A 27,141-nucleotide genomic window follows, 5' to 3' on the forward strand; every position below is an offset into this window, starting at 1 on the left:
TTGAGAGTGGGAGGACGATAAAGGGAGAGAAAGAGACATAGAGACAGAGAGAGAGACATAGACAAAAAGAGAGAGAGAGAGAGAGAGAGAGAGAGAGAGAGATGGCTCGCTACTCTGACGGTGGGCTGTTTTCAACTGCCTTCCAAAACCTCATTCAAAAGAAATCTATTCAGTCCAAGAGTTTGGATGTAGACCAGACGTAGATAATGGTGACACAGACACCAGTGATGGGCAGAATGTGTCTGGATGCTCAGGGATCGAACCGGAGGAGCTCCGATATGCAGCTTGCCTCTTGTCCAAACAATAATATTTGGGCCAGTCCGGGCAGATACCTTTCCCTGAAGTACAGCAATGAACCGCATTACTGGCACTCGCTGTTTATCCCAGATTTATTTTAGTTAAGCCCTCCAGTTGCCGTGGAGGGATTTAAACCCATGTTGCCAGATCAATGGTCCGGACGTTGGATGCCGGTCAGTAACTTCACTGTCCACACCTGCATAGTGTATGGTCTGGTCAGCCTGCACCCTCCTGTGGTCGGTCGCAGACGGCTGATTGGAGACCCTGAGGCTCCTGTAGGCGCACAGCACCCTCTATGCTTCTTACTGTATGGCTGTCTGAAAACAACCCGTCAGGGTTTGGGCGAGAGCCTCCAACAGCAGGAAACCAGTGAGCATCTCCAAAAGTATCGGTGCTGATCAAGGTTCACTTGTTCTGTCCTTCCTTTGTACTAGTTCAATACACTGTTGCAATGAAATGATCTGTACAGATGGTTTGTAAAACAAGTTTTTCACTGTTCCTCGTATATGTGACAATAATAATAAACCAATTCAAATGCTATGATGGAATCAGAGTACTCCTCGCCTGAACACATTTGACAGCCCAGGACATGGAGATACATGGGATGTAATTGTAAAGAAGCTGGGGATGGTTTCATTTTCAGTAAATTTAATCCAATAGCATCTTTACACTGTGTATATGTTTTGATGCAAAAATTATTCGATGCTAATACTCTTTATTTGGGTAGAACGATCAGGCAAAGGATAGTGGTTGAATGGTAGGGTACTGAGTCAAGAAAGGGTGGGTGTGGGCTCGTGGAGGGATGCAAAATGCAAGCAAAGTCAGAGAGAACCCGAGCGGCGCGTGATCTCCTGAGAGTGTGAAAGGAACACAGTGAGGTGCGGGTTACATGAATTTGGAAAATTCAATGTTCATGCCATTGAGTTGTCGGCTATCCAAGTGGAATATGAAATGTCAAACATTAAATTTTCAACCAGGGTCCCTTTTGCTTTTGAGCACTCTGTTTCCTGAGCTTCTTGCAATGTCCAAATGAAACACAATATTTTAAGGAATTGCACCTCACGTTGTGGCTTGACAGACTGAAGTTTTCAAAACATGAAATGCTAACTCTCCTTCCTTCTCCTCTGCTGAGATGCCAGCATCTCATTTTCCAGCATGTGCACTGCTTTGTTATCCAGTTATATCTAACCGCCCCAACACACTCCTTTTTTTCTCATTTATCAGCCGCCTCTTTCTAAGCTCCCTCCATAGCTCTTGGAATTTTTTATTTAATTTAACTCTCATCTGATGGAAGGATATCAACTATTCCTCTCTCCATATAAACAACCGCCTGCTGAGTGTTATCAGACATTCTTGTTATTTTCCTTTCCAATTTCTATCATTTTGTTTTACATTCAGCTGTTTATGTGAAAGAGTTATCCGTCACAAAATGAAGAATCTAATGAGAAAAATCTGCAGATATTATTGACAGAGGATTGCGTTGTAACTTTTCCTGTCATGTGATATCAAAAAGTGACATGCAATTGGTGAGCCTGACACCTGCCATATACGCGTTGCATTCGATTCCCCTGAGTTCAAGTGTCGATCGGTCACCTCAGAATTAGAAATATGATTTGAGCAAAAGATTCGCTCTTCCGTGGATATAAATGTGAGAAAGAACTGATTATATTTCAGATTTCCCTGTTCTAAAAGACCCCAACATCAAAGAGGACGGCCGTCCTGTGAATAAAGCGACTACTGTCCCAGGACAAACTCATCACGTTGCATTTTGGATCAAGAGAAGAGTCAGAAATGACCCAAAGGCTTCCTATTCTCTTTGCATTGTGTATTCCTATACCGAGAGACAGGCGAAATTTCTTCATTTCTGCGGAAACAAATATGTTTGTTAAATGGCTTGTGAATAATTTCATTGTTCTGTCGCAGCCAGAACCCACTGGAGGATTGGCACGGGTATTAATGAGAATGCGGACCGCGCTGCTTGCTCCATTGTGTCTCCGGTTTTGCAGTCGATACTGCGGCTCTTCAAGAATGGGACGGGCACCAATTCTGTATGTGAAAGAGATCTTTTATCCGATTATGGCGGCGGTTGGGATCCCCGGTAAGCATCTTCATGTCATTCTATATGCTGTTGCTGTGTCTCACTGCTAACGATATTTGTGCATTCTGATACCGCTTTGATAAACTCTTTCAGCTTTATGCTATTGCTTGCGTTCTGCAGTCACGCTGGATCCTTTGTCATTTGTCTTTAACCCTTTTCTTTCACTTCCTTGAAGGAATTTTGCAGCCCTTCTGAAACTCTTCTTCTGCTAAAGTCTCCTCAACGTCAACTCGCGAGTTACTCGTGTTCTGACACAGAATCGTTGGTTAATGTACGTTCTGGAGCATACTAGCTCATCGGCTTTTGGAACGGACTCACTCCCAGTGAGTTTGTTTGTTCCGATTGGTACGGATGGCCAACACCACGCCGTGGTGGGATTCTGGAAAACGAACAGTCAGCCCCTCTAATTGTTTCAGGAATGGTAGCACCCTCACCTTCCACGAAGATATGCTGGATGTTGTGAATTCTCTGCTGCCCATTTCGCCGATCTTTGGTGCAGTAATTGGAGAACGATACCGTAACGGTGCTGCCATGCTTCCAATGCGATATGGTGTACGGAAGATATTCCATTGATTGTACAGGAAATGTTGAGGAGTTGGAGAAGCAGGGATCTTTCAAAAAGGCTGGGAATGAAAGCCAACATATTTTACACTGTAGGTAGCGGTGGAAGGACCAAAGAGAATATAGGGTAATAGTGTAATATGGCGACCAAGAGATAACGAGAGGCACATGTCCCGGAGGTACTAGCTGAGAGAAGGTGAACGAATCTTAATGGAAGACAATCCGACTGTGAGAGGTGTAAATAGAGCGAGCTGCCTGAGGACTTCCCATGTGCATTTCTCCTGGCAGATCAGTTCCATCAACAAACATTGAACACCTTCTGTTAACGGTGAACGCCATCACTTATCTCATTCAGGGTGTTTTTTTCTCCACTGTATTGGGCACACAATTGACCTCTCCTCCGTCTGTTTAACTCAAAACGCCCACCTTTCCTGACTTCTGTAAGTTCTAATGAAAGGTTATCAAACGAAATTTTAAATCGTGATATTTTCTCCAAAGATTCTGCTTGACCAGATGAGTATTTACAGCATTAAATATTTTGATATCAGCTTTCCAGGCTTTGTTTGGATTTTAGCTTTTCATTTGGAGCCATTGCTTGTCGGTTGCCAATAAGGCCACGGAATAAGAATTTCACCGGCATGAAGCCAAATACTGCAGATGCCTTTAATATAAAATTTAATAATAAAACTCACTGATAAGGCACCATCTGTGGGCGATGAAACATCCACAATGATTCAGGTCGCTAATTGCTGAGCAGATGATCAGTAGAATTTTGGGGCATGCAAATCGCTTGTAAATCCTACTCTATCGGTAGACTAAGTGGACGCTGGAAGTTGTCCGTTGTGTGTCGGCGAGTTGTAACGTCTGGAGAGTGTGCGGCCCGCGATGGCTGGATGGGAATGTGAAGAACATATGCAGAAGTATGGGAGTTGGATTCGTGTTATTGGGTGATTGACTTGTCGCGGACCCGCTGGGTCACATTGCCTATTTCCGTATTGTATCACTCTGATTTTAGTAATGAATTTCTTACATTGTAGTCCACTAGATTGGCTCCCCCATGGGTCAGTGTCATTGGCCCATTGACTACAACACGCAAACGAACACCTGACCTCTGCCAGTGTCGCGTCTCCATTGTTACCGTTGCTGCTATCGCAAGCGTTCTCCTCTTCATTACACTTTGTTGTTAATGGTCGTTTTGCTGTGCTTTTTGTTCCTCGGCCACCGTCCTCAGATGAAGGTGACTATGCTATTAAATGCAACATGACAATAAACGCTTTGCTAAATTCTCTGGCGTTATGCTTCTTCCAGCAAACATGGTGACGGCTGCGATCCTGAACCGGGGAAAGTGCGGTCTCTCCAGAGGAATCACGCGTTACATGATGGCGATGGCGATATCCGACCTGTTCGTGATAATTTTTCATGTATTGCTCGGTGGAATATACATTTACTATTCTCCGATATCCTTCCTGACTCTCAGCACAGTGTGCCCTACATTTGTGTACCTGCGGATTGTCGCTCTAGACTATTCTGTCTGGTTAACCGTGTCCTTCACCTTCGACCGTTTTGTCAGCATTTGCTGTCCGAACCTGAGACTCACATATTGCACGAAAAGGACGGCCGCCGTGGTTATTGTGTCCTTGTGCGCACTGAGCTGCTTAAAGTACATCCCCTTTTACTTCATGTACGAGCCTCGCTACGTCATGGATAAAGTGAACTGGGGCTGTCGACAGAAAGCTGCCTACTTCACCTCGATCTGGTGGCTGGCTTTTTCCTGGATGTCGAACATCTCTCTCTCCTTACTCCCCTTCGCTCTAATCCTGCTCCTGAACGGGCTGACGGTCAAGAACATTGTAGCGTCCAGCAGGATCCGCCGGCGCCTGAAGGGACAGGATGGCAAGGACAGTGAGACGGAGAATCGGCGCAAGTCCATCGTCTTACTCTTCACAGTTTCAGGCACGTCCATACTACTCGGGACAACGGCTGCTGTGACATTCATTTGTACTCGAATCACAATCAATTTCGTAGGCAAGGATCTCACAAGCCCCTCTAACATCGCCAATGAGGTAGGGGTCTTGCTCACACGGGTCAGCTGCTGCGCCAATACGTGCATCTACGCAATGACCCAAAGCAAGTTCAGACAGGAATTGAAAAACGGGATTAAACGTCTAACACGGTTTATCATTAAACCCATGAAACTGGCAGTGCAGGCGGCCTAGAGCTGCAGTCCGAGTAAAACGCTAAATTCGCTCCATTAACGTCACCAAACTGCCCCTTTTTCTGCCCTCAGTTTCGGACAGTGCGGGCTCAAAGAACACGAGGCTTCATAGATTTTAAACGGAAAAAGCGTTAACACATTTAATACTCCTGTTGACGGTCACCTCCTTGCTATTACATTCGACGTGTCCTTTGCTGTCGGCCGAACTCCTATGGATTACGGTGTACAATTAGTTTTGTTAGTTTAAAGACGCTGAATCCGAACAACACCTTCCCCGTCCTTGCAGCTCTTTTACAAATGTTTGGCATGCTCAATTTTCGGTCTGGTTGTGAAGACCACAAGAACACCAGATAAATCGGAGCAGGAGCAGCCCACCAGGTTACTTCAGCCTGCTTCGCCATTCAGTATGATCATTGCTGATCCACACTTTCCCAAACCTCCTCTTCCGTGCCATTTTCCCATTTCTCTTTCAAAATCTTTCAAAAACCTACCCTCCCCATCTTAAATACGTCTTAACTACATCATAAGTAAATCTCGACACCCATTCCCCCTCTGCCTCCGTCGTCGAGATTTCCCGAAACGTGCGTCGAAAAACTAAGGCTCTCGGATGGGCTGCTGTTGTTCAAGCTTTACAACCCGGAGCACGAGGTCCTCCCACCCCAGGTCTCTTCCTGCAGCTGCCTCTGACCCGTACACGGGGTGCGTCCTAGAGATCCCGTGTGGGATAGCAGTTGTACAATAATGTTGGTTAGTTTGAAGCCGCTGAATCCGAACAACACCTCCCTCGTCGGAGCAACCCTTTTACAAATGCTTTGCATGCTCAGTTTTCGGTCTGTTGTATTTCACTGATCGCGGCGATGTTATCAGCCCTCTATTTATTTGGCTAACTGAATTAACTGGAAGAATATAACTTCAATAATTATATTTACACAGTCCTTACCCTAAATAAATATACTTAACCCTGTCTCGTTGTTTAAAGCATATGCTTATTTAGACGGACTGGGACCGTTCCTTCATTGTTGGAATCAGTCGTGGGGGAGATCCACGGCAGGAATGGCAGTGACTGCAGATGGAAATGGCAGCGCTAAATAACTCCACCCCTTCAAACCCACTGCCACCTCAGTTCGGATAAAAATGTGTCAATGAAGGCTACGCCATTGATGAAATCGTCATGGACTACGGTCAGGTATTTGACCAGACCCCACATAGGAGAATGGCCCAAAAATGCGAGCTAATGGGAACCGTGTCCATATGGAAACTTTGATATGAAATTGTTTGGGTGACAGGAGGAAAGAATATGATGTTCCAGAGTTTCTTCTTTTCTATTGGATGTCTGTGACGAGTGCGGTAAAATATGGATAAGTTTTGAAGCTTGCTCTCTGATTTAACCATGAACAACCTGAATGTGAATGTAGGAGGCATGATAAGTAACTTGGCAAATAACACCGATTAGTGGTGTTGCTGATGACGGGGAGGGGAGGGGGTGGAGGAAATCTAATGAACGATTTCGATGAGTTGGTAAGATTGATAGAACAATTCCACGTGCATTTTAACACTGAGACACGTGGTGGTGCAATTTTAGAGGACTGAGAAAGGTAGGATATAGATGCACAGTGTAAGATTGGACACCAGGGTTTTATGAGGAACAGAGAGACCCTGGTGCCTTGGGATTCCTCAAAGCAGCGGAACAGGTGGATAACGGCGAAGAAGCCAGATAGAATACGTGCCTTTATTAGCGGCAACACATCGTATAAATAGAGGGAGTTAGTGATACAATAATGTAACGTACTATTTAGGCTGCAGCTGACGGACTGTTTGTATTTCTGGTCATCATATTATAGTGAAGACGTGATTGGACTGGAGACGATGCAGAAGAGATGCGCCAGTATGTTGCCTGGAATGTAACGGCATAAGTAGAGACTGGACAGGTTGGGTTTGTTTTCCTTGGAGCGTGGTATAGAAAATAATTAGATGATAGAGAGAAGAGGTTAAGGAAGCTCGAAAATTTATGGGAAATTTGAAGAAGACGTTTCTTTCCCCCAGAAACTCTCGTGGCATTTATGAAGTATTTAGATGGGCGATTGTAATTCCCATGGCATAGAATGCTACGGATTGGGTGCTGGGAAATGGGATTAATATATCTAGTTACCTTAAGGCCAGCACGGAAACGTTGGGCCTAAGGCCTCTTTCCGTATATATGACGTTTGACACATGGGATACGCACGTAGCCCAGTGTCCTGACTGGGTCACCTGCGGGTGGGGACATCCTCGAGGAGGTCGACAGACTGTCCAAGATATTGCCACCTCTCCCGCAACTGAAGTCATAAGGCGAGGAAGAGTAGATTTCGGGGTCGTCAGTGAAACCCCGTGTACTTCACGCAAAAACAAGCGTTTGTTAGATCGCCTTCATCAGTAGGATTGATGTGAAAACAATTAAAATGAAAAAGGTAGAAACAGCTGTCTCGCTACCACAGGTGAGATGTGGAAATGTGTGAGAGATGGTGAAGGGAGAGTCTTGAGAGTGGGAGGGCAAGAGGCAGAGAGAGAGTGAGAGAGATAGGGGAGGGAGGGGGAGAGATAGATAGATAGATAGATAGATAGATAGATAGATAGATAGATAGATAGATAGATAGATAGATAGATAGATAGATAGATAGATAGATAGATAGATAGATAGATAGACAGACAGACAGACAGATATATAGAGATAGATAGACAGATAGATAGATAGATAGATAGAGAGAGAGAGAGAGAGAGAGAGAGAGAGAGAGAGAGAGAGAGAGAGGGGGGGGGGAGCTCGGTAGTCTCGTGGTGGGCTGTTTTCAACTGCCTTCCAAAACCTCATTCAAAAGAAATCTACTCAGTACAAGAGTTTGGATGTAGACCGGACGTAGATAATGGTGACAGAAACACCAGTGATGGGGCAGAACAAGTCAGGATGTGCAGGGATCAAACAGGAGGAGCTCTGATATGCAGCTTCCTTCTTGTCCAAACAGTTATGCTTGGGCCATTCCGGGCACATACCTTTCCCTGAAGTACATAAGTGAAGCGCATTACTGGCGCTCGATGTTTATTCCAGATTTAATTTAGTTAAGCCCTCCAGTTGCAGTGAGGGATTCGAACCCATGTTCCCAGATCAATGGTTCGCACTCTCGATGCCGGTCAGTAACTTCACTGTCCACACGTGCAAGGTGCATCGTGAGGTCAGCCTGTACCCTCCCATGGTCGGTCGCAGACAGCTGATTGCTGACCCTGAGGCTCTTGTAGGCGAACATCTCCCTCTATCTTACTGAACACCACCCATCAAGGTTGAGGTGACAGCCGCCAACAGCAGGAACCCAGTGAGCATTTCCAAAAGTATCGGTACTGAACAAGGTTCGCTTGTTCTGCCCATCCTTTGTACTAGCTCAATACACTGTTGCAATGAAATGATCTGTACAGATGGCTTGTAAAACAAGTTTTTCATTGTTCCTCGGTACATGTGGCAATAATAATAAACCAATCCAAATGTTATGATAGAATCAGCGTACTCTTTGCCTGAACACCTTTAACAGCCCAGAACACGAAGGTACATGGAACTTCATTGTAAAGAAGCTGGGGATGGATTCAGTTTCAGTAAATTTAATTCAACAGCATATTTAGACAGTGTATATGGTTTGATGCAAAAATTATTCGATGCCAACATTTTTATTTCGGTACAGCTCTCAATCTGAACAGAGAAAGATGAGGCAAAGGAAGCGGTTGAATGGTGGGGTACTGAGTCGAGATAAGATGGATGTGGACTCGTCTATGGATGAAAAATGCAAGCAAAGTCAGAGAGAACCCGAGCGGCGGGTAATCCCGTGGGAGTGTGAAAGGAACACAGTGAGTTGCGGGTTACCAGAAATTGGAAAATTCATTGTTCATGCCATTGAGTTGTCGGCCACCCAAGTGGAATATGTACTATCAAACATTGAATTTTCAATCAGGGGTTTCTTTTGTTTTTGAGCACTCTGTTTCCTGAGGTGCTTGCAATGTCCTAAAGAAACAAAATACCTTAAGGAATTGCACCTCACGTTGTGGATTTACAGACTGAAGTTTTCAGAACATGAAATGCTAACTCTCCTTTCCTTCCCCTCTGCTGAGATGCCAGCATCTCATTTCCAGCAGGTGCACTGCTTTGATTACCCAGTTATATCTCACCGCCCCAACACACTTCTTTTTCTCTCCTTTATCAGCCGCCTCTTTCTGTGTTCCCTCCAGAGCTCTTGGCATTTTTTATTTAATTTAACTCACATCTGATGGAAGGATATGAACCTGAAATTTTAAGTATTCCTCTCTCCATATAAACAACCTCCTGCTGAGTATTATCAGACATTCTTTTTATTTTACTTTGCAATTCATATCTTTTTTTAACATTTCAGCTGTTTATGTAAAAGAGTTATCTGTCACAAAATGAAAAATCTAATGAGAAAATTCTGATGATATTATTGACAGATTGCGTTGTAGCTTTGCCTGTCATGTGATATCAAAGAGTGACTTGCAATTGGTCAGCCTGACACCCACCATATACGCTTTACACTTTATTTCCCTGAGTTCTAGTGTCCATCGTTCACTCTCAGAATTAGAAATATGATCTGAGCAAACCATTGTGATATGCCCCATTCGCTCCTCCGTGGATATAAATGTGAGAAAGAACTGATTATATTTCAGATTTCAGATTGTTCTAAAATACTCCAACATCAAATACGACTGCCGTCCTGTGAATAAAGAGACTCCAATTCCAGGACAGACTCATGATATTGTATCTTGGATCAAGAGATGGGTCAGAAATGACCCAACGGCTTCCTATTCTCTTTCCATTCAATATTCCTATACCGAGAGATAGGTGAAATTTCTTCATTTCTGCGGAAACAAATATGTTTGTTAAAAAGCCTGTGACTAATTTCATTGTTCTGTCGCAGCCCGAACCCACTGGAGGATTGGCGAGGGTATTAATGAGGATCCAGACTGCGCTGCTTGCTCCATTGTGTCCCCGGTTTTGCAGCCAATACTGCGGCTCTTCAACAATGGGACGGGCACCAATTCTGTACGTGAAGGAGATGTTTTATCCGATTATGGCGGCGGTCGGAATCCCCGGTAGGCCTTGTCATGTCCTTCGATATGCTGCTGCTCTGTCTCACAGCTAAAGATATATGTGTATTCTGATACCGTTTTCATAAAATCTTTCCGCTTTCTACTACCGCTTGTGTTCGGCAGTCACGCTGGCTCATTTGTTCTTTGTCCTTTACCCTTTGCTTTCACTTTCTTGAAGGAATGCTGGAGACAGTCTGTGTCTCTTTTTCTAGTAAAGTCTCCTCGACCTCAACTCGCGAGTTACTCGTGTTCTGGTATAGAATCGTTGGTTAATATACATTCTGGAGCATACGAGCTCATCGGCTTTTCGGAATGGACTGACCCCGGGTGCGGTTGTTTCATCTGATTGGTATGGCTGGCCAGCACCACCCCGTGGTGGGATTCCGGAATGCAAACAGAGTTAACCCCTCGAATTGTTTCAGGAATGGTAGCACCCTCGCCTATCACGAAGATTTACAAGATGTTGTGAATTCTCTGCTGCCCATTTCGCTGACCTTTGGTGCAGTAATGGGAGAACAATACCGTAACGGTGCTGCCATGCCTCCAATGCGACATGGTGTACGGAAGATATTCGATTGATTGTACAGGAAATGTTGAGGAGTTGGAGAAGCAGGGGTCTTTCAAAAAGGGCGAGAATGAAACTCAATATATTTTAAACTGTAGGAAGCGTTGGAGGTACCAAAGAGAATATAGGGTAATAGTATTATAGGGCACGGAAACAGACTCTTCAGTGATAATATGGCGACCAAGAGATAATGAGAAGCACATGTCCAGGAGGTACCAGCTGAGAGAAGGTTAACGAATCTCAATCGAAACCAATCTGAGTGTGAGAGATGTAAGTAGAGGGAGCTGCCTCAGGAATTGCATTTGCGCTTTCTCCTGGCAGATTCTTTCCAGCCACAAACATTGAGCACCTTCTGTTAGCCGTTAACGCCACCACTTATCTCATCCAGGGTGCCGTGGTCTCCACTGTGTTGGGCAAAAAATCGTCTTCTCCTCCTTTTTTTTAAACTCAAAACGCCCTCCTTTCCTGACTTCTGCAAATTCTAATGAAAGGATATCAAACGAACTGTTAAAACGTGATATTTTCTTCAAAGATGTTGCCTGACCAGATGAGTATTTACAGAATTAAATGTTTTAATACGAGGTTTCCAGACTTTGTTGGGATTTTAGCTTTACATTTGGAGACATTGCTTGTCGGTTTCCAATAAGGCCACGGAATAAGAATTTCACCGACGCGAAGCAAAATACTGCAGATACGTTAATATAAAATCAAAATAATGAAACTCACCGATCAGGCACCATCTGTGGGCGATGAAACATTCACAATGATTCAGGTCGCTAACTGCTGAGCAGATGTTCAGTAGAATTTGGCGACATGCAAATCTTATGTAAAGATCACTCTATTGTTAGATTAAATGGCCGCTGGAAGTTTTCGGTTGTGTGTCGTTGAGTGGTACAGTCTGGGAAGTGTACGAGCCGCGATGGCTGGATGGGAATGCAAAGAGTATATGCGGAGGAATCGGAGTTGGATTCGTGTGACTGGGTGATTGACATTGTCGCGGACACGCTGGGTCGCATTGCCTATTTCCGTCTTGTATGACTTAGTACTGAATTTCTTACAATTCAGCCCGTTACATTGGCTCCCTCCTGGGTCAGTGTCATTGTCCCATTGACTGCAACACGCTAATTTCTGCCGGTGTCTCGTGTCCAATGTTGCCGTGGCTGCGAACGCAAGCATTTTCCTCCTTATTACAATTTCTTGTTACTTAATGGTCGTTTCGCTGTGTTTTGTGTTCCCCTCAGCGACCGTGCTCAGGTCAACATGACTATGCTATTAAATGACACATGACAATGAACTCTTTGTTAAATTCTCTGTGCGTTATGCTTCTTCCAGCAAACGTGGTGACGGCTGCGATCCTGTACCGGGAAAATTGCGGTCTCTCCAGAGGAATCACGCGTTACATGATGGCGATGGCGATCTCCGACCTTTTCGTGTTAATTTTTCACGTGTTGCTCGGTGGGATATACATTTACTATTCTCCGATATCCTTCCTGACTCTCAGCACAGTGTGCCCTACATTTGTGTACCTGCGGATTGTCGCTCTAGACTATTCTGTCTGGTTAACCGTGTCCTTCACCTTCGACCGTTTTGTCAGCATTTGTTGTCCGAAGCTGAGACTCACATATTGCACGGAGAGAACGGCCGCCGTGGTGATTGTGTCCTTGTGCGCGCTAAGTTGTTTAAAGTTCATCCCCTTTTACTTCATGTACCAGCCTCGCTACGTCATGAATAAGGTGAACTGGGGCTGTCGACAGAAAGACGCCTACTTCACCTCGATCTGGTGGCTGGCTTTCTCCTGGATGTCGAACATCTCTCTTTCCTTACTCCCCTTCGCTCTCATACTTCTCCTGAACGGGCTGACGGTCAAGAACATTATAGCATCCAGCAGGATCCGGCGGCGCCTGAAGGGACAGGATGGCAAGGACTGTGAGACAGAGAATCGGCGCAAGTCCATCGTCTTACTCTTCACCGTGTCCGGCACGTCCATACTACTCGGGACCACGGGAGCGGTGACATTCATTTGTACTCGAATCACAATCAATTTCGTGGGCAAGGATCTCACAAGTCCCTCTAACATCGCCAATGAGGTGGGGGTCTTGCTCATACGCGTTAGCTGCTGTGTCAACACGAGCATCTACGCAATGACCCAAGGCAAGTTCAGACAGGAGTTGACGAACGGGATTAAAAGTCTAGCACGGTTTATCATTAAACCCATGAAACTGGCGATGCAGGCGGCCTAGAGCTGGAGTCCGAATACAAAGCCGAATTCATTCCATTCTCCTCACCAAACCGCACCTTTTTCTGCCCTCAAGTTTCGGGCAGAGCGGGCTCAAAGAACACGAAACTTCACAGATTTGCCACGGAAAACACGTTAACACATTTAATTCTCCTGCTGACCCTCACCTCCTTCCTATTCCATTCGACATGTCCTTTGCTGTTCGGCCGAATTGCTATTGAAGTACGGTGTACAATAAAGTCTGTTAGTTTAAAGACGCTGACTTCGATCAATACCTCCATTGTCCCAGCAGCTCTTTTACAAATGCTTTGCATGCTTAATTTTCGGTCTGGTTGTGAAGAACACAAGAACACCAGAAAATCGCAGCAGGAGTAGGCCACTAGGTCACTCCGCCCTGCTCCTCCATTCAGTATGATCATTGCTGATCCACACTGGCCCAAACCTCCTCTTCCGTGCCATTTTACCATTGTTCTTTCAGAAATTTTCAAAAACCTACCCTCCCCATCTCTAATACGTCTAAACTACATCATAAGTAAATCTACCCACCCGTTCCCCCTCTGCCTCGGTCGTGGAGACTCCCGAAACGTGCTATGAAAAATTCAGCCTCTCGGATGGGCTGCTGTTGTTCAGGCTCCCCAACCTGGAGCACGAGGTCCTCCCGCCCGAGGGCTCTTCCTTCAGCTGCATCTGACCCGTACACGGGGAGAGTTCTGGAGATCCCGTGTGGGATAGCAGTTGTACAATAATGTTGGTTAGTCTGAGGACACTGAAGCCGAACAACACCTCCCTCGTCCGAGCAACCCTTTTACCAATGCTTTGCATGCTCAGTTTTCGGTCTGTTGTATTTCACTGATCGCGGCGACGTTGTCAGCCCTCTATTTATTTGGCTAACTGAATTACCTGGAAGAATATAACTACAATAATTATATTTACACTCGCCTTACCCTAAAAAACATACTTAACCCTGTCTCGTTGTTAAAGCATATGCTTAGTTAGACGGACTGGGACCGTTCCTTCATTGTTGGAATCAGTCGTGGGGGAGATCCACGGCAGGAATGGCAGTGACTGCAGATGGAAATGGCAGCGCTAAATAACTCCACCCCTTCCAACCCACTGCCACCTCAGTTCGGATAAAAATGTGTCAATGAAGGCTACGCCATTGATGAAATCGTCATGGACTACGGTCAGGCATTTTACCAGGCCCCACATGGGAGAATCGTCCAATAAATGAGAGCTAATGGGAACCGGGACTCATGACAACTTTGGAATGAAATTGATTGGGTGACAGGAGGAAAGAATATGATTTTCCAGGCTTTCTTCTTTTTGATTGAATGTCTGTGACTAGTGAGGTAAAATATGGACAGGTTTTGAAGCTTGCTCTCTGCTTTATCCATGAACAACCTGAATGTGAATGTAGGAGGCATGATAAGTAACTTGGCAAATAGCACCAATCAGAGGTGTTATTGACAATGGGGGATGGAGGGAATCTAATGCACGATATTGATGAGTTGGTGAGATTGAATGAACAATGACACGTGCAATGTAACACTGAAGGGCGTGGTGGTGCACTTTGAGAGGACGTACAAGGGTAGGATATAGAGGCACAGACGCCACGGTTTTATGAGGAACATAGTGACCCTGGTGTTCTGGGATTCCTGAAAGCAGCGGAACAGGTGGATAACGCCGAAGAAGCCAGATAGAATTCGTGCCTTCATTAGCGGTACAGTATAAGTGGAGGGATTTAGTGATACAATAATATAATGTATTAGTTAGGCTGTAACTGGAGGACTGTTTGTATTTACGGTCACCATATTATAGGGAGGACGTGATTGGAATGGAGAGGATGCAGAAGGAATTCGTCAGGATGTTGCCTGGTATGTGACGGCATGAGTAGAGATTGGGCAGGTTGGGTTTGTTTTCCTTGGAGCGTGGTATACAAAATTATTAGATGATATAGAGAAGAGATTAAGGAAGCTCGGAAATTTATGAGGGATTTGAAGAAGACGTTTCTTTCCCCCAGCAACTCTCGTGACATCTACGAAGTATTTAGGTGTACGATTGTAATCCTATGGCATAGAATGCTACGGATTGAGTGCTAGGAAATGGGTTTAATATTTTTAGTTACCTTATGGCCGGCACTGAAACGTTGGGCCCAAGACCTCTTTGCGTATTTATGTCTTTTAACACATGGGATACGCACGGTTCCCAGTGCCCTGACTGGGTCACGTGCGGGTGGGTTCCTCCTCGAGGAGGTCGACTCGGACTATCCAAGATATTGCTACCTCTCCTGCTGCAAAAGTTATAAGGAGAGGAAGAGTAGATATTGTGGCCGTCTGTAATGCCCGTTGTCCCTGTCCTGACATGGGATCGTTCAGAATCAGAGCCTCTGAAGAGAGTGAGATGCAGCGGAGGAAGGAGAAAGTTAGCGAAGAGAGACAGCGTGAGATGAGGAAATGTGAGAGTTGATGGACGAAGAACGTTTTGAGAGTGGTGGATCGAGAGAGAGACTGGGAGTATAGGGAACCTGCAGGAAACTGTGGGACCCTCCCCTGAAACGGTGGACTGTTTTCATCTTCCTGACAAAACCTAATTCAAAAGAAAACTATTCAGGCTGAGAACTTGAGAACAGACGGGACTCATTATGTTGGCACAAACACCAGTCATGGAGCAGAGAAAGTTCAGCTACACAGGGATCAAACCGGAGGACCTCACACCTGCACACTCCATTTTACAGAGACACTAATATTTGGGCCAATCCCGGGAGATTCCCTTTACCCTGAGGTGCATCATTGAACTGCGTTACCGAAGCACGCTGTTTATTCCAGATTTACTTCAGTTAAGTTGCATATTTGCCGAGAAGGGATTTCATCCCATGTTCCCAGATCAATGGTCCGGGCCGCTGGATGCCGGTCGGTAAATTCACTATCCTCAAGTTCAAGGTGCATTGTGACGTCGGCTTGCGCCTTCCTGTGATTGGTGACTGACAGGCGACCGCTGACGCTGAGGATCCTGTAATCATACTGCTCTCATTGTCTGGCTGCCTGAACACCAACAATGAGCGGTTTCACAGTACCTGGGTACATTGACAATAATAATGAACCAATTTAAACGCGAGGATAGAATCAGCGCACTCGTTGCCTGAACACCTTTAACAGCCCAGACCTTGAAGACAAATAGGACGTAATTGTAAAGGAGCTGAGGATGTTTTCAGATTCCGGAATTTTAATCCAACTGCAACTTTGTACAATGTATCTGTTATAATACAAGAATTATTCGAGGCCTATATTTTTATTTCGGTACAGCTCTCAGTCTGAACCTAGAAATATGAGGAAAACGACAGCGGTTGTATGGTGGGGCACTGAGGAGAGCCTTGGCATGCATGCCCACAGGTTATGGAAGTGAAAGTACTGATAGATTAAGAGGAATCAATATGCACGAAACATTTCCCTTACTGAAAAATAGAGTACAACAGCAATGAACTCAAGGCTTGGCCATGTGGAGCTGAGCTGGCCATTTGGGAAAATAAAGATTAGTCATTCGAGAATAAACTGGATAACGGTGCAAAATCTGATTCCATGGATATTCCTGTTCGGAGTCCGCTTTGGCTGTAAAGTTGATCACAGAATGGCACGACCCTGTGAAGGAATAGAATGAATGGCCTCGACATGTTCGAACTCTAAATCTAGGCCAGCTGACGTGCCAGTTTGATGGGTTTAACAATAAACAGAGAAAAATGTTTAACCGCGTTCTTCGCCTCCTGTCTGAATTTGTTCTGGGTAATTCCATAGATACACGTGTTGGCGCAGGAGCTGAGGAGCATAAGATCCCCACCTCACTGTCGATGTAAGAGGGATTTGTGTGATCCCCGCCCCTTAAATTCATTGTAATTCGAGTACAGATGAACGTTACAATTTCCGTCGAATACGGCAGTGTGTTAGTGGCCGACATGGTGCAGAGTAAGACGATGACGCGCCGATGCTGCGTCTCAATGTCTTTGCCTTTCTCTCGCTTCAGGTGCCAGCGGTACCTCTTAGCCGCTACGATGTTCCTGACTGTCAGCCCGTTCAGCAGCAGAGTTAGATCGACGGGGAGGAAAGAGATGGAGAAGCTGCGCACCCGGGAAAACCACCCCACGTGATGAAGTTGAAATCTGCAGCTTTGCGGCGACAATGCCAGTTCACGGACATGGTACATACATGAAGTGAAGCAGGATGCACTTCAAGCAGCTCAACGGTTCGGGCAACACCTACGGAGAGAAAAAGGGGGAGAAAGAGTGAGTGAGAGAGAGAGAGAGAGAGAGAGAGAGAGAGAGAGAGAGAGAGAGAAGATTTTACATTTCAGATCTTTGTCGTTTTGTCAGAAATCGGAAGTGTAGGGAATTAGCTGTTCTCTGAAGGCTGGAAGAGATCCCACCAGGATGACAAAGTTGTGCTTAGTCTAGTGAGGGCAAAGACAGCCGGAATTCTGGAGATCAGAGAGGGGAACATGGATCATTGTCTTTTCTGGGGAGAAGAAACGCAAAATGATAGGTATATGGGTGATGGGCAGATGAAACCAGGTGGGGAATGGTACTGAGTCTGAACAAGGGGTGGCGGTGATGTAGGGATATAAAATCTTAGCAAAGGCAGAGAGCACCCGCCTGGTCGGGTAGTCCAGGAGTATGTAAGAAACACAGGGAAGTGAGGGATTCCTGGAATTGGAAATGTCAGTGTTCATACCATTGAGTTGGAGGTTATCTAAGTGGAATACGAGGGGTGAAGCATTGAATTTTCCATAAGGCGCTTCTTTTGCTTTTGAGCACTTTGTGTCCTGGGCTGCCTGCAATGTTCCAACGAACACACAGCATCTTAAGAAACTGCACCTCTCATTGTTTCTTGGCACATGAAAGTTTTCAGAACCTGAAATGGTAACAGTCCTTTCCGTCTCCTCTGATGCGCAGTCTTAAGAGTACCTCACTCTCCTGATTCTGCCCTGGGTTGGCTTCCTAGTTGTATCCCACTGCACCAACAACACCCCGCACCCCGTCGTCCTGTTTTAGCCGCCCACTTCTTAAGCTTACTCCAGAAATTTTGTATCTGTAATTTAATTTCTCTCACTTCTGATGAAAGATTGTCAGCCTGAAATATTAATTATTCCTCTCAGACAATCTTTGATTTTCTTTTCAAATTTCTAACATTTTTTGTGTTTCAGCTGCTTATGTGAAACTGTTGTCCATCACAAAGTGATAAATCTGATGAGGAAATTCTAGTGCCATTTTGGCAGGAGAATCGCCTTGTAACCTGGCCTGTGATGTGCTATCAAAGAGTGACATGAAATTGGTCAGCCTAAAAACCGTCACATAGGCTTCATACTTGGTGTTCCTGAGTTCCAGTGTCGACTATTCACCTCATAATTAGAAATATGATTTGGGCAAACCATTGGGATATGCGCCATTCCCTCTTCCGTGAATAAAATTGTGATAAAGGACTGATTGCACTTCAGATTTCCCTATGTTAAAGTCAGCCAACGTGAACCATGCCGGACATTGTTTTATTGAATTAAACATTGAATTAAACAACTTTCTCCCCCGATCCATCCTTGGATCGAGAGACGGTCAGAAGCGACCCCACGAATTCCTATTCTCTGTGCATTTAATATTCCGCCACCGAGAGGCAAGTAAAATTTCTTCACTCCTGCGGAAACAAAGATGTTTGTTAAAGAACCTGTGACTAATCTAATTGTTCTGTCACTCTCCGAAACCACTGGAGGATTGGCACGGGTATTAATGAGGATCCAAGCCACGCTGCTTGCAACAGTGTGCCTCCCCTGTTTGTAACCGACACTGCGGTTCGTCCAGAATGGCACGGGCTCCAATTCTGTACGTCAAGGAGATCTTCTATCCGATTATGGCGGCGTTTGGGATCCCCGGTAAACCTAGTCATGTCGTTCAACATGTTGCTACACTGTCTCAATGTTACAGAGGGTTCCGCATTCTGATATCGTTTTCTTAAACCCCTTACGCTCTCTGTTACCGCTTATATTCAGCAGTCTCGTTGGCTCACCTGTCCTTTGTCCTTTCATGTTTACTTCCTTTTCCTTGTCTTCCTTGAAGGGAACCTGGAGCCTCTCTCTGCCGATTCTCTCTCTCTCTCTCTCTGGGAAAAGTTTCCTCACCCACTTCGCGTGAGGTACTGGTGTTCTGGTCGTAGATGGTTTAAAATCCAGTGCAGACCACTGGAGTTCATCGGCTCAGGGGAACGGACTCACCCCTGGTGCGGGCGTTTGATCCGTTTGGTGCGGGTGACCAACAGCATCCCGTGCAGGGAATGTGAGGCTGTTACCGGACGGAATCTGGTGAACAAACACAGTCAGCCCCTCTAGTTTCTTCACAAATGATAGCACCGTCGCCTATCGGGGAGATTAACTCGATGTTGTATATTCTCTGCTGCCCCTTTCGCCCACCTTTGGTGCAGTATTGGGAGAGCACTACATCGACGGGCTTCCAATGCGATATGTCGTAAGGACAATATTCCATTGATTCTGCTGGAGTAGGCGAGGAGATGGAGAAGGAGGTGTGTGAACACAAAATTAAAACCAAAATACTTCAAGCTGAAAGAAGGGTTGGAGGGAACAAAGAGAATATAGAGTCATAGCGATATACGCAAGGGAAGCAGAGCCTTTGTGTTAAGATAGCGTAGCGCTCAGAGTATCGCTATTACAGCGCCAGGGAACCGGGTTCAATTCCGGCACTGTCTGTACGTTCTTACCGTGTCTGCGTGGTTCCCTTCGGGTGCTCCGGTTTCCTCCCACATTCCAAAGACGCACGGGTTAGGAAGTTGAGGCATGCTATGTTGGCGCCGGAAGCGTGGCGATACTTGCGGGCTGTACCCAGAGCATTCTACGCAAAAGATACATTTTACTGTGTGTTTCAATGTACATATGACTAACAAAGATATAAAAAATGGCAATCAGGAGAGAATGAAAGGCGCAAGTCGTCGTGATAGCGGCTGAGAGAGGGTGAAGAAATCTTAATCGAAGCCAATCTGTGTGTAAAAGGTGTGAATTGCTTTTCCCAGAGAGTAGTGAATCTGTGGAATTGTCTGCCAACGAAAGCAGTCGAGGCTACCTAAATAAATATATTTAAGACACATTGAGATAGAGATTGCATAGTATGAGAATTAAGGGTTATGAGGAAAAGGCAGGTTGACTGATGTGCGTCCACAGCCAGATCAGCAATGATCTTATTGAATGGCGGAGAAGACTCGACGGGCCAGATGGCCTCCTCCTGCTCCTGTTTCTTATGTTCTTATGCTCATGAATAGAGGAAGCTGTCTGAGGACGTTCTATTTTCACCTTCTGCAGGCAGAGCAGTTCCATAAAAAAAACTTCAAAAGTTTCTCTCAGCCGGCGCCACCACCACTTGTCTCATTCAGGCTCCCATGGGCTCCGCCCTGTCAGGTTCAACATCATGCTCTCCTACTGCTGTTTAAATCAAAACGCATTTGCTTTATCCAAGTTCTGATGAAAGGTTATCAATATGAAATGCTAAATCATGATTTTTTTTTCTCCACAGAGGCTGCCTGGCCAGCTGAGTATTTCCAGCATTAACTGTTTTAATATCAGGTCTCCAGACTTTGTTGGGATTTAAACCATGGCTTTCAGGTTGTCAATAACGCCGCGGAATAAGAATTTAACTGAGGAGAAGCAAAATACTGCTGATGCTGTCAATATAAAATCAAAATAATGAAGCTCACCGTTCAGGAACCATCTGTGGGCGATGAAACATCTGCAATAATTAAGGTCGATAACTGCTGAGCAGATGTTCAATAGAATTTTGGGACACGCTAACGCTATGGATGGGTTAATTGGCTGCTCTAAATTGTTCCCCGTGTGCAGGTGAGTGGGAGGATCTGGGTATTGTACAGACCGGGATGGGTTGATGTGAATAAAAAGAGAATATGCGGAGGTATCGGTGTTGGATTCATATGATAGGGAGAGAGATGTTGTCGCGGACTCGGTGGGTCTAATTGCGTGTTTCCGTGTTGTATGACTTCAAATTTCCTAATATATTTCTCACGCTACAGCCCGCATGGGTCAGTGTCATTGTCCTATTGAATATAACACGCTAATGAACGCATCGACACTGTTACACTTGGTGGCTGCTTAGGCGGTCATTTCGCTGTATTTTGTGTTCCTTTAGCGAACATGGTGACGGCTGCGATCCTGCACCGGGGAAAGTGCGGTCTCTCTAGAGGAATCACGCGTTACATGATGACGATGGCAATCTCCGACCTGCTGGTCATCATTTTTCAGGTGTTGCTCGGTGGAATCTACATTTACTATTCCCCTAACTCATTCTTGATTCGCAGCAGTGTGTGCCCAACATTTGTATACCTGCGGATTGTCGCGCTGGACTATTCTGTCTGGTTAACCGTGTCCTTCACCTTCGACCGTTTTGTCAGCATTTGTTGTCCGAAGCTGAGACTCACATATTGCACGGAAAGGAAGGCCACTGTGGTTATTTTATCATTGTGCGCACTGAGCTGCCTAAAGTACATCCCCTTTCACTTCATGTACGAGCCACGCTACACCATAGATAACGTGAACTGGGGGTGTCGACCTAAAGCCGACTACTTCACCTCGATCTGGTGGGTGGCTTTCTCCTTGATGTGCAGCATATTTCTCTCCTTCCTCCCCTTCGCTCTAATACTGCTCCTGAACGGGCTGACGATCAAGAACATTGTAGCGGCCAGCAGGGTCCGCAGGCGCCTGAAGGGAAAGGATTGCAAAGACAGCGAGACGGAGAATCGGCGCAAGTCCATCGTCTTACTCTTCACCGTGTCCGGAACATTCATACTACTCGGAACAACGGGAGCGGTGACATTTATCTGTACTCGAATCACAATTAATTTCGTGGGGAGGGATCTGACAAGCCCCTCCAACATCGCCAATGAGGTGGGGGTCTTGCTCATACGCGTCAGCTGCTGTGTCAACACGAGCATCTACGCAATGACGCAGAGCAAGTTCAGAAAGGAGTTGAAGAATGGAATTAAAAGTCTAACACGGTTTATCATTAAACCCATGAAACTGGAGCGGCAGTCGGTCTAGAGCGGCAGTCCGAGGACAATGCAGGTTTTCACTCTGTTAATCTCACTAAACCGCCCCCTTCTCTGCCCTCTGTTTCGGACAGCGCGGGCTCATCGAACAGCTGACTTCATAGATTTTACTTCGGAAAAGCCGTTAACGCGTTTAATATTCCTGCTGACTCTCATGTCCTTCAGATTACATACTGCATGTCCTACTGAAGTATGACTTCGCAATACGGTGTACAATAAAGTCTTTTAGTTGAAAGACGCATAACCTCGTGCCGGCTCTTTTCGAATTGCATTGCATGTTCAATTTTTGGTCTGGTGGTGAAGAAGACAAGAATACCAGAAGATAGGAGCAGCGGTAGGCCACCTGGTCACTGCAGCCTGCTCCACCATTTAGAATGGTCATGGCTGATCCACACTGACCTTAACATCCCGTTCCGTGCCTTTTTCCCATCACTCTTAATCTCCGATCATTCAAAAATATCAATCCCTACCTTAAATACGTCTGTTGATCTCGCCACCCATTCCCCATCTCCATGCGTCGTGGAAACCTCACCAAGTGTACTGCCTGTGAAACATTCAGCCTCTCAGATGGGCTGTTGTCGTTCAAGCTCCACAACCCGGGCCAGGAGTTTATTCCGCCTGAGGATTCTTCCCGCACCTGCAACTGACAGGGGTATCCGGGGCGTCCTGGAGTTCCCGTGTTCGACAGCGTTCGCATTTCGTTGATCTGGGCGACGTTGTCAGCCCTCTATTGATTGGGTTAACTGAATGCACCGACTACATTTAATTTTTTTCTGACACTCATAAACATCTTTAACTTTGCCTCGTTAGTTAAATCATATGCTTACTTACACTGACTGGGATTGTTCCTTCATTGTTAGAATTGATAGTGGGGCAGATCCATGGCTGGGATGGCAGCGACTGCAGATGCCAGTGGTAGCGCGGAACAATCCTTCCACTTACAGCCTACTGCCACCTCAGCTCGGACAAAATTATGGCAATGAAGGCTGTACTATTGATGTAATGGTCATGGATACGGTCAGGCCTTTGACCAAGCCCCACATGGGAGAATGGTCCAAAAAACGAGAGCTAATGGGATCCGCGTCCACATGGCAAATTGGATCTGAAATTGGTTGGGTGACAGGAGGAAAGGATATAATGTTTACGAGTTTCTTTTTTTCGATTGGATGTCTATGACGAGTGGGGTAAATATGGATAGGTATTGATGCTTGGTCTTTGCTATATCCATGAACAAACCGAACGTGAATGTAGAAGGCATGATGAGTAATGTAGCAGATGACAACATTTGGTTTTTCCGCTGACAATGGGGGGGGGGGAGGGGGGGCGGATTTTCTTGTCCAATGTATGACGCAGATGAGATAAGAAGATTGACAGAAGAAAGGTAGGTGGAATTTATCAATGAAATACGTGGTGGTTCACATTGAGAGGACTAGCAAGGCTGGTATATAGATGCTAAATGAAAGAGAGAACGCTTGGCTGTTATGAGGAACAGAGAGACCTTGGTGCCCTGAGATCGCTGAAAACAGCAGAACAGGTGGATAATGGTTAAGAGACCAATCAGGATTCTTGCCTTCATTAGCGGCAACACAAATTATGTGCAGGGTGTTCGTGATACATGCATTTGATACATTATTCTGTCTACAGATGCAATAATATTTGTATTTCTGGTCACCTTACTGTAGAGAGGATGTGATTGCACTGGAGAGAGTGCAGAGGAGTTCCGCCAGAAGGTCGAACGCCGGAAGCAGCAACTCTCATGGCTTTCATGAAGTAATTAGATAAACGATTGAAATCCAATGGCATAGAATGCAACGGGTCTGAGTACTGGGATATAGGGCTAATATTTCTAGGTACCTGAAGGCCGGCACTGACACGTTAGGCCGAAGGCCTGTTTCCGTATGTATTTCTTTATGGCACATGGGATACACGCGTGGCCCAGTGTCCTCACTGGCTCACGTGCGGGGTGGGCCTACACCAAGGAAGTCGACTCAGACTATACAAGTGTTGACACCTCTCCCGCTGCTGACGTTTTAGGCGACGAAGAGTAGATATTGGGGACGTCAGCTAACCATCGCTTGCCTTACACAAACAAAATGTAATGCATTAATTTGACCGCTTGTTTCACTGGGATTGATGTGAAAAACAATTAAAAGGTTAAATCTATGAAGATATATCGAGCTACCACAGGTGGTGAAAATTGCACCTGCCCCAGATGCACGCTTCCGCCGCCCTTGACGTGACATGGGATTGCTTTGAAGTAGTGGCCTCTGAAGAGAGACAGAGAGAAGCTGGAGGAAGAGGAAGAGGAAAATTGGCGGAGAGGCAGCGTGAGATGGGGAAATGTGTGAGAGTTGGTGGAGGGAGTGGGTCTTGGGAGTGGGACGGCAAGGGAGAGGCAGCACCTCGCTGGTCTCGGGGGGGGGGGGGGGTCGGTGTGCTGCTGTTTACATCCGCCTTCCAACACTTCATTCAAAATAAATCCATTCAGGCTACGAGCTTGGAAGTAAACTGGACGCAGATAATGGTGGCACAGACACCAATGACGGGCAGGGATATTCGGGATGCGAAGGGATCAAACCGGTGGATATCAGATATGCATCTTGCCTCCTGCTGAGACAATAATATTTGGGCCAATCCCGGCAGATTCCCTTCCCTGAAGCATATCAGTAAACCGCATTACTGATGCTCGCTGTTTATTCCAGATTTATTTTATTTAAGTTCCCCAGCTGCCGTGGAGGGATTCGAAGCCAAGTTCACAGATCATTGGTCCGGGCCGCTGGAGGCCGGTCAATAACTTCACTGTCCTCACGGGCAAGGTACATTGTGAGGTCAGCCTGCATCCTCCTGAGATGGCTGACTGACAGCTGACCCTGAGGTTCCTGTAGTCGCGCAGCCCCCTCTGTGGTCGACCTGCACACTACTCATCAGGATTTGCGCGAGAGCCGCCAACAGCGGCAGGCCAGTGAGCATCTCTAAAAGTATCGGTTCTGAACAAGGTTCGCTTCTTCCTCCTTTTCCTTTGTACTACCGAAACGCACTGTTGTAATTAAATGATTTGTACAGAGGCATGTCAGACAATTTCAAACACTGATTTCAAAGATCAACTGTTGGCCGAGATTAGTATGTAACCGCCATTACAGACTTTATCAGCAAGTGTGTTGAGGACTGTGTGCCAGAGAGTACAATCCGGGTGTTCCATAGGCGGAAACCATCGATGAACCGGGAGATTTACTCCCCACTGAAGCCAAGGATTACAGCATTCAAATGAGGTGTCCTTGAACTTCAAAGGAAATCGAGATACGTCCTCCGTAAAGCTATTTGAGATACCAAGAGACCATATCAGTCCAAAACCGAGTTCCAGATCAGCCGTCAGTTGTCGCAGGGCTTGCATGCAATAACAGGCTACAAAACGAAGTCGGGCAGCATCGTTGAAAACAGCGTATCTCTTGCCGATGAGCATAATGCATTCTACTCCCGCTTTGAACAGAAGCAGATCGGGTTGTCACCACCCACCCCGATAGCCTTAAATGAGCCTGAACCCATGGCCACTGTAGAGGACGTAAGGTCAGTGTTCCGGAGAGTGCACCCGTGTAAAGCATCTGCCCCCGATGGCGTCCCTGGCTGTGTCCTCAGGTCCTGTGCTGAGCCGTAGGTGGGGTTATTTGCAGATATGTTTTAACCTCTCCCTGCTGCAACCTGATGTTCCCAACTTCTTTAAGAAGACCGCAGCCATCACAGTACCAAAGAAAATCAAAGTAACGTGCCTTAATTATTACCGCTCGGTGGCTCTGACATCAGCCATCATGAAGTGTTTCCACAGGCTAGTCAGAGTACGTATTAATTCCAGCCTCCCATAAAACCTCGACTCACTGCAAGTCACCTACCGTGGAAACAGGGCTACGGCGGATGCCATCTCCCTGGCCCTCGACCCATCTCTGGAGCATCTGACAGTAAAGACGCTTACATTAGATTGATGTTCATTGACCACAGCTCCGCCTTCAGTACTATAATTCCAAGTTATTTCATCACCAGGCTCCAAGACTGGATCATTGACTTCCTGACAAACAGACCACAATCAGTGAGGATAGGCAGCAACACGTCTAACACGATTATTCTCAACGCTCGTGCCCCAAAAGGCTGCATCCTCAGCCCCATACTCTACTCTCGATTCACCTATGACTGTGTGGCCAGATCCTGCTCTAACAGCTCCTACAAGTTTGCAAATGATGCCAACACAGTGGTCCGTAACTCAAATAAAGATGAGTCGGCGTACAGGAAGGAGTTAGAAAGCTCCGTGACATGGTGTCATGATGACAGCCTTTCCCTCAATGTCAGGAAAAAGGAGCTGGTCGTTGACTTCAGGAAGGGGAGCTGTGCTCATGCACCTCTACTTCAATGGAACTGACGTTGAGAGGGTTGAGATTTTCAAATTTCTATGAACGAACATCACTAACAGCCTGTCCTTTTCCAACCACGTAGACGCCACGGCAAAGGAAGCTCACCAGCACCTCTACTTCCTCAGAAGGCAAAAAAATGGGACTCCTCTTTGACATTCATTATCTTTTATCAAGGTACCATGGAGGACATCCTATCTAGACGAATTTTATATATATATATATGAGAGAGAGAGAGAGAGAGAGAGAGAGAGAGAGAGAGAGAGGGGGGGGGGATTTTTACATTTCAGGTCCTTAAAGTTTCAACAGAAATGTCGGAAATCAACTTTTCCCTGCAGACTGGAAGAGATCTCACGAGAGGTACAGACTTCTGTTCAGTCGTAGTGAGGGCTAAAGCAGCGGGTTTGTGGTGACCTGACAGTGGAATGTTGATCTTTGCCTTTCCTGGGGAGAAGGGAGCCACGCGGATCAGTATATAAGCAGATCCAACCAGGTGGGGAATGGAACTGAGTCCAGCCAAGGTGGGCGGGGGGGGGGTGTTGGGAGAGTATCGTGTATGGATGCA

General features: G+C 46.0%; 1 protein-coding gene across 1 annotated transcript; it reads left to right on the forward strand.

Annotated features, from left to right (window-relative positions):
• Positions 1–8,894: 8,894 nt before the first annotated feature.
• Positions 8,895–13,091, forward strand: LOC127585970 (probable G-protein coupled receptor 139). Its single transcript, XM_052043726.1, has 3 exons — positions 8,895–9,035; positions 10,115–10,289; positions 12,184–13,091. The coding sequence occupies exons 1-3, from the start codon at positions 8,895–8,897 to the stop codon at positions 13,089–13,091; spliced, it is 1,224 nt and encodes a 407-aa protein (XP_051899686.1).
• The last annotated feature ends 14,050 nt before the right edge of the window (positions 13,092–27,141 follow it).

Source organism: Pristis pectinata, chromosome 34 (genome assembly GCF_009764475.1).
Source record: "Pristis pectinata isolate sPriPec2 chromosome 34, sPriPec2.1.pri, whole genome shotgun sequence".
Lineage (NCBI taxonomy): Eukaryota > Metazoa > Chordata > Chondrichthyes > Rhinopristiformes > Pristidae > Pristis > Pristis pectinata.

Coding starts and splice junctions, on each gene's coding strand:
- LOC127585970 (XM_052043726.1), top strand. CDS start 8,895: ATGAGGCAAAGGAAGCGGTTGAATGGTGGGGTACTGAGTCGAGATAAG. Junction 9,036..10,114: donor GGGAGTGTGAAAGGAACACA/GTGAGTTGCGGG, acceptor GTTCTGTCGCAG/CCCGAACCCACTGGAGGATT. Junction 10,290..12,183: donor GGCGGCGGTCGGAATCCCCG/GTAGGCCTTGTC, acceptor TGCTTCTTCCAG/CAAACGTGGTGACGGCTGCG.